The 8,258-nt window shown below is 42.2% G+C and overlaps 1 protein-coding gene across 1 annotated transcript in view; it reads right to left on the bottom strand.

Moving 5' to 3' along the window:
- The window catches only part of SLC17A8 (solute carrier family 17 member 8), a gene marked incomplete at its 5' end in the record, with an annotated part of 104,168 nt that extends 99,334 nt beyond the window's left edge, over nucleotides 1–4,834 (bottom strand). Inside the window, one exon of the mRNA XM_030214893.1 lies at nucleotides 4,782–4,834. Coding sequence (XP_030070753.1) covers nucleotides 4,782–4,834 — 53 coding nt within the window. The remainder of the gene's footprint in view (nucleotides 1–4,781) is intronic.
- Between the last annotated feature and the right edge of the window lie 3,424 nt (nucleotides 4,835–8,258).

An 8,258-nucleotide genomic window follows, 5' to 3' on the forward strand; every position in this document is an offset into this window, starting at 1 on the left:
TCCGTTTAGTAGCGGTTTATGGACTTGTCCTTTAGGAAACCGTCCAACCCCATTTTAAACTCTGCTAAGCTAACCGCCTTCACCACATTTTCCGGCAATGAATTCCAGAGTTTAATTACACGTTGGGTGAAGAAACATTTTCTCTGATTTGTTTTAAATTTACTACACTGTAGTTTAATCGCATGCCCCCTAGTCCTAGTATTTTTGGAAAGCGTGAACAGACGCTTCACATCCACCTGTTCCACTCCACTCATTATTTTATATACCTCTATCATGTCTCCCCTCAGCCGTCTCTTCTCCAAGCTGAATAGCCCTAGCCTCCTTAGTCTTTCTTCATAGGGAAGTCGTCCCATCCCCGCTTTCATTTTAGTCGCCCTTCGCTGCACCTTTTCCAATTCTACTATATCAAAGCGCATCAATAGAAACACACAATAATAAATCCACTCTCTTAGGCAAAGATGGTTAAAAAGTAACATTATTTGAAAACAGCCTAAAAAGAACCCTTGAAAACCCCCCCACCAAATCCCTCATTTCCTTTCTTCCCCTCTACCCCATCTTCCACTCTTTATACTCCTAGTTGAAGTTAACTCCCTCACTTTGATTTTAAAAAAAGCTGTGGTCCATCCCTTGTTGTTAAATTAATCGCTAAACAAGTGTAAAGTTGAGAACTGTCGTCCTGTCTCCTTACTTCTAGCTAAAGTGGTGGAAAAGTTTGTTTTATAACAGTTGCAGGATTTTATGGATCAACATCAGATTTTAGATTCAGGACAATTTGGGTTTTGGCCAAAATATTTAACAGAAACCTTGTTGATTTCAGTACGTGATATTTGGTTTTGTTAGGGGTGAATCATATTTCCTGGTGACTCTTGATATTTCATCTTTTGATACTGTCCATCATGGCCTTTTGATTCAAAGATTAGAATCACTGGGAATTCTGGGGCAAGTTTTGAAGTGGTTTATGTCATTTCTTAGTGACAGGTGGAGCGAGATAGTTCTTCTTGGGTTAAGGCAGTCTCTGGGTAATATGCTTTCTCTCTGTAAATTATTGTCAGTGATCTATGCTGCTGAGATTCAGTTTTTTATACCAATTTCTGGCTCTTTGGAGAACGTTTTAGATTTTCTGCAGTTACGTTTGCAAACTATGAACTCTTGGATGAACGCCAATACATTGAAATTGCATATATCAAAAAACACAGATCTTGGTTCTGTCTTTCTTCTCCTTGTTGGAGTTTCCTCCCAAATTTAAGATAGGTGGAGATACTATTCAAATCATGCTTGAGATCAAGTATTTGGGGGTGACACTAGATTCAACCTTATTTCAGTCTCACATTAATATGTTAGTGAAAAGGATATTTTATAAGTTGAAAATGTTGCATTAACTAAAGGATTTGCTCTCGAGTTTGAATTTCAGGACAGTTGTACAATCACTTGTGATCCCTTTATTTGACTACTGTAACTTGTTGTTTTGGGGTTTACTTCTTTATTTGTTACAACCTTTTGCAGTTAGCTCAGAATGCATCAACCCGATTAGCACATAAGCACCGCCACGCTGGGAAAAGACCAAAGGTCCATCAAGCCCAGCACTCTGTCACCGACAGCGGCCAATCCAGGCCCCAAGAACCTGACAAAAAACCCAAAATTAATAACAATCAATGGACTTTTCCTTCAGAAATCTGTCCAGACCCCCTTTAAACTCAGCAAGGCCAGCTGCCGTCACTACCTTCTCCGGCAATGAGTTCCAGAGTCTAACTACGTGCTGAGTAAAGAAAAACTTTCTCCGATTTGTTTTAAACCTACCACATTCTAATTTCATCTTGTGTCCCCTGGTTTTATTATCGTTAGAAAGTGTAAACAAACTGTCGAGAATTTAGGGGTCCCGAGCCCCCCCAAGAAGGCTGAAGTGACCTTAATCTGACTCCATCTCTAAATAACACTAGTACTGGGGTAATCCAGGAGTTATGAGGTTCTAAAAGGAATTGCCACAGAGAGAGACGTTAGGTCTAAGGGACCCGCATTAGTCCGCCTCTCAGCACTGGCAAGGAATAGATACCAGCCTTATGACAAACTGGATTTAGGTTACAAGTTATACAATGCCGCGAAAGATAGCCTGATATAGCAAAAGCATTTATACTTACAGCCTTTCATCATTAAGTGAAGCCCACAAATCATCATTTGGAATGAGGAGTTTATTTGCTAAGGTATAAGTCAAATCAGTGATTGACAACAGGCATGTACAATCAATTAATTATAGGAATATAATAAGCTGCAAACAGGTGTTAATTATTTGCTAATGTTTTATAATTTCTTTTACCAATTAGAGGTTTTACAAGGGAAAGCAATTAGGTAATTTGTCAATTCTGCTGGACACATTGGTTTCCCTTGGAGAGAGAGTGCCAACCCTTTTCTCTCTAACTCAAACCAGGAAATACCCGGATTTTATAGGTGCCCTCAGGATATGGGTAATATGACAGTAGATATACCTGATTGGATCTATGCTAATGTCATGGTTGTCACTGATTGGCTCATGCTAATGAGTAGCTTCTATCTTGCTACGCCTTTCCTTTCTCACACCAGCTGACCACAATCCTGCTCACAGGAAAGTCTCCCTCCTCTCTTGGACAGCTAGTTCCCTATTTTCTCTGCACCTGGCATGACTCACTCATTGCTCAACTTGTTTTTCTAACTTACATTAGAGAAAATTCCACTTTGTAACAGATACGGGCTTCCATTTTGTGCTGAAATCCTCCATTTTGTTTCCATATCTATTTACCTAACTTTTAGGCCTCAATCTGGGCTACAAACTAGGTCATACTTTTCCAGTAAGCTCCCAGTTATGTCAGCCATCAGATTTCTGACTCAGCCAAGGTCTGTAATGGCCTGAGCTCTATGACTGGGCCCGCCACCATTCCAGTGGGGGGTCTCTGGCTGTACCATAATTATACAAAACACTTCACATCTGTCCGCTCTATCCCCCTCATTATTTTGTAAGCCTCTATCATATCACCCCTCAGCCGCCTTCTCTCCAGGCTAAAGAGTCCTAGCCGTCTTAACCTCTCCTCATAGGGTTAATTTCAGGAGTTTCTAGATTTGACCACATTTCTCTGGTTTGAATGAATTACATTGGTTACCGTTGAAGTGGAGAGTTCAGTTTAAAGCTTTTGAGTTTGATTTTCAGAGTTATATAAAGCTCTTAGCCCTTTGGCTACAACTTTAAGAATTTATTGTCCACCACAACCTCTTAGATCTGCTGATCAATTGTTATTAACTGTCCCTTCTTAGAAAAAGAGTAGATTGGAGGATATTAGATCTAAAACATTTTACATTGAAGGTTCTCATTTGTGGAATGAGTTACCTATTGAATTACGAAGGGTTGTGAACTATCTGCAGTTTAGAAAATTGCTTAAGGCTAATTTTTTTTCCTCGGGCTAATTGCTGATGAGTGGTGTCAGTTGACTGGAAAGTTGTTTATTTTAGATTTTTGTTTTAGTAATTTTTTTGTAAGGAAGATATTGCCTTGTTTAATTTTATTATGATTTATTTTTGTAAACTGCCTAGAATATAGGATAGAGCGGTCTATAAACTGTGTTATAAATAAATTTCTCAAAATTGTTTCCATTTGTGGCTATGTAAGGCAGTCGGCCTGTACTGGTCACAGATAGTACTTAGTTTAACCTTGATCTCATCTAGGGATAGCACGTCTACACTTCTCCACTGGGACACAATAAGCAGATGGGTTGTAGAGAAAGCCAAAAGGCAGCCACGAGGGAGCAGGAATGGGGGGGGGGGGACTGCGCTTCTGACCCTAAAGATCCCTGCTGGACCACCAGGGAGACAGGTAGGCCCAGGGGGGGCCTACCTAGACATCAGGAGGGGGTTGACGAGTTTGTTCGGGTGGGTGGTGAGGGACTTAGGAAATAGCAGTAGGGGGGTAGGAGGGGGTATTAGAGAGGCCAGCAAGAGGATCGGGAGCTTTTTTTTTAAATTTATGCAAAAATTTTAACAAACAACTCACAAGTATCCACTTGTTACAGCAAAACAGAAAGAAAAATTACAACCATAATTATTTAAAGTTACAAAGAAAAATTTTTCCATTATTCCTTAGACCACAAAAAAAAAAATGATGAGAGTGATACAAAAGGAATATAAGGAGATCCTAAGAAGAAAACTTAAAAGAAAAGGCCTAACACAGTAATCCTGCATAGATTTTACAATTACTAACCAGTATAAGCAATTTCAAGTAAACTTTTTAAGTTCCAGGAAAGATTTTAACTGTTTAGGAGAAAAAAGAAAACATATTTTGACCCCCACCCCCACCCCACAAATCGTACCAGACATTTACAAGGATAAACCAAAGTAAAAGTTGCTCCAAGGTTAAGCGTTTCCCGTCTTAAGGCTAAAAAGGCTTTGGTGACATCAGGATAAATCCACACTTTATGACCATAAAAAAGAGCTTGTCAATTACGAAAATAAAACTTCATAACGTTATTCAAATCTTGCTGAAAAATGAAAGAGGCAGCCAAAAGTATACTTATGCGGGCCTGGCTGAATATCAGCCGGGCCCACACAAGCTCTGGCAACCTGCCCACCCGTGCTTAGCCCCCAGTATTCAGCACTGGCACCTGGACATGACCCGGCACTGAATATTGGGGGCTAATTTAGCCGGTGACTTCAACGGCCTACTGTTCAGAAATGAAATTGGAATAGAGAGAACAGGAGGGAACGGTATGATAAGAAAAACTATGGGATTTAAGGCCAGAAGAATAAAGGATTAATGAACTTACCCTCGTTGAGTTATATGAATGATGAAACGGTGCTGGTCGGTGGCCCCATCAAACTACTACTACTACTATTTAGCATTTCTATAGCGCTACAAGGCATAGGCAGCGCTGTACAAACATAGAAGAAAGACAGTCCCTGCTCAAAGAGCTTACAATCTAATAGACAAAAAAATAAATAAAGTAAGCAAATCAAATCAATTAATGTGAACGGGAAGGAAGAGAGGAGGGTAGGTGGAGGCGAGTGGTTACAAGTGGTTACGAGTCAAAAGCAATGTTAAAGAGGTGGGTTTTCAGTCTAGATTTAAAGGTGGCCAAGGATGGGGCAAGACGTAGGGGAATTAACAATTAAAAACAGCATGATGTTCCAGAGGCATGGCAAAAAAGGAGACAGAGAACCAAACATTTAAAAAAAAAATCATAAAAAGAACAAAACAGTCATGGTTAGTCATCGCCCAGGAGTCGCCCCATGGAGCTTGCCCAAGGAGCATGTCCTGTTCCTTGGGCACGCTCCTTTGGTGCTCACCCGCGCTGCAGTACGTCACTCCAGTGGCAGGTTTAGCAAGGAGGAATTACGTCACTACCCGGTATGGCTCCTTGGTGGGTGGATTCAAGGTATTCCGTCAAGCATGCTGAGATCACAAGCCACAGGTCTGTAAGATAGAGAAGGTATAAACAGATCACAATCAATAGTGGCCTAGTGGTTAGGGTGGTGGACTTTGGTCCTGGGGAACTGAGGAACTGAGTTCGATTCCCACTTCAGGCACAGGCAGCTCCTTGTGACTCTGGGCAAGTCACTTAACCCTCCATTGCCCCATGTAAGCCGCATTGAGCCTGCCATGAGTGGGAAAGCGCGGGGTACAAATGTAACAAAAATAAAATAGATACTATTGGAGATTCTACATGGAATGTTGCTACTACTGGAGATTCTACATGGAATGTTGCTATTCCACTAGCAACATTCCATGCAGAAGGCTGCGCAGGCTTCTGTTTCTGTGAGTCTGACGTCCTGCACTTACGTGCAGGACGTCAGACTCACAGAAGCAGAAGCCTGCGCGGCCACATTGGTGATCTGCAAGGGCCAACTTCTACATGGAATGTTGCTAGTGGAATAGCAACATTCCATGTAGAATCTCAAATAGTAGCAACAGTGGAGGAGTGGCCTAGTGGTTAGGGTGGTGGACTTTGGTCCTGGGGAACTGAGGAACTGAGTTCAATTCCCACTTCAGGCACAGGCAGCTCCTTGTGACTCTGGGCAAGTCACTTAACCCTCCATTGCCCCATGTAAGCTGCATTGAGCCTGCCATGAGTGGGAAAGCGCGGGGTACAAATGTAACAAAAATAAAATAGATACTATTGGAGATTCTACATGGAATGTTGCTACTACTGGAGATTCTACATGGAATGTTGCTATTCCACTAGCAACATTCCATGCAGAAGGCTGTGCAGGCTTCTGTTTCTGTGAGTCTGACGTCCTGCACTTACGTGCAGGACGTCAGACTCACAGAAGCAGAAGCCTGCGCGGCCACATTGGTGATCTGCAAGGGCCGACTTCTACATGGAATGTTGCTAGAGGAATAGCAACATTCCATGTAGAATCTCAAATAGTAGCAACAGTGGAGGAGTGGCCTAGTGGTTAGGGTGGTGGACTTTGGTCCTGAGGAACTGAGTTCGATTCCCACTTCAGGCACAGGCAGCTCCTTGTGACTCTGGGCAAGTCACTTAACCCTCCATTGCCCCATGTAAGCCGCATTGAGCCTGCCATGAGTGGGAAAGCGTGGGGTACAAATGTAACAAAAAATAAACACAGAGATAAAAGCAAAAAGACAAAATATGCGATACGCCACTCCAGCAGCAGATTTAGCAAGGAGGGAATGATGTCATTACGGGTGCGGCTCCTAGATGGGCGGAGCCAGGGTATTACCGTCAGGCCCGCTGAGATCACAAGCCGCGGGATTGTTTAAATTACTTTGTATTATACTGTGCTGTTTTGATGTATTCTATCTTTAAGGACATAAACCTCTTTGGGTCCCCTTTCAATGGAATATGGCAATATATAAGCCTAAGAATAGACTAGAAAGAGGGAGTAATGGGATATCGCCTTTCTGTGGTACAGTCAAAGCGGTTTACATTCGTTATATGCAGGTGTTTTCTCTGTTCCTAGTGGCCTAAGTTTCTGTACCTGGGGCAATGGAGGTTTAGGTGGCTTGCCCAGAGTCACAAGGAGCTGCGTTGAGAATCGAACCCGGTTCTCAGCCCACTGCATTAACCATTAGGCTACAGAAATGGATTTTTCCTCTTTCAAAAAGGGCGAAATCTACGAATCAGCTAAAGCATATCTTTTGAGAACTTAAATGGTAAAAATATTTTATAAGTTAGGGTTTCTAGCATACAATGAATCTAGGGTGGGGTGGTCATATTATTTACTAAGCTTTTTTAGGTGTTAATGCAACCACTTTGATAACTGCATCGCATTATCTGCTAAGCCAGGGGTAGGCAACTCCGGTCCTCGAGAGCCGCAGGCAGGTCAGGTTTTCAGGATATCCACAATGAATATGCATGAACTTGATTTGCATACACTGCCTCCATGGTATGCAAATCTATCACCTGCATATTCACTGTGGATATCCTGAAAACCTGACCTGCCTGCAGCTCTCGAGGACCGGAGTTGCCTACCCCTGTGCTATGCAATGAACATGAAGTAAATAATTTTTCTCTGCTTTAACTGAATGTGAAGATGCTGGGAAGACAACCCCCCCCCCCCCCCCCCAAACAGTTAATGCAGAAGTTTTGCCGTTACTCTCAGTTAATTTGACAATTATTGCCTGCTAATTGCGAACCTTAGCAAGAGTTAGTAAGTAGGTCCCTTCAGGCAAGCAACTTCTGAACTAGAAGACTGATGTGGTTTGGATTTTCTAGGTCTGATGCAACATGGATCTGGCTGGTTTCTAAATCTAGTTTGTTTCTGGACCAATGACAGCAGTGAATCTCATTCTTGATCCAGGGCACTTGCTGAAAGGGCTTATGCCTCATATTTGCTGTAAATCTGGTTGGACTTTGAAATGAGTCTTGACCGCCACTGTGCCTGTCCCTTCCCTCTGCTGTTTTGCTCACCTCTGATCATACCTCTCCCTGAGATCTGCTGGTGTTTTGCCTCATTGGTCATTGTCTTTCTGTCCAGCTCTAAAGCTGTGTTGCTGTATTCTCATGTCTTCTCCTACCCAAAGGATTCCAAAGGCAATCCATCACCAGTCACCAGTGAAGACATTGAGAAAAGCTACCAGAGAACTAGAAAAGGATCCCATCAATTTACCATTGGTCAAAAGCAATACAAGATCTGCTTTTCAGGCAAGTTTGTTTCTCATTATTAATTATCAAAATGTACCTCGTATTTTCAATTTTTTTCGCTAGTGTGGAAAATTAATTAACATGGAAATATCTGCTCCTAGCTATGGCTCAAGTCAACACGGCCACTGGAACACG

This window comes from Microcaecilia unicolor, chromosome 9 (assembly GCF_901765095.1).
Source record: "Microcaecilia unicolor chromosome 9, aMicUni1.1, whole genome shotgun sequence".
Lineage (NCBI taxonomy): Eukaryota > Metazoa > Chordata > Amphibia > Gymnophiona > Siphonopidae > Microcaecilia > Microcaecilia unicolor.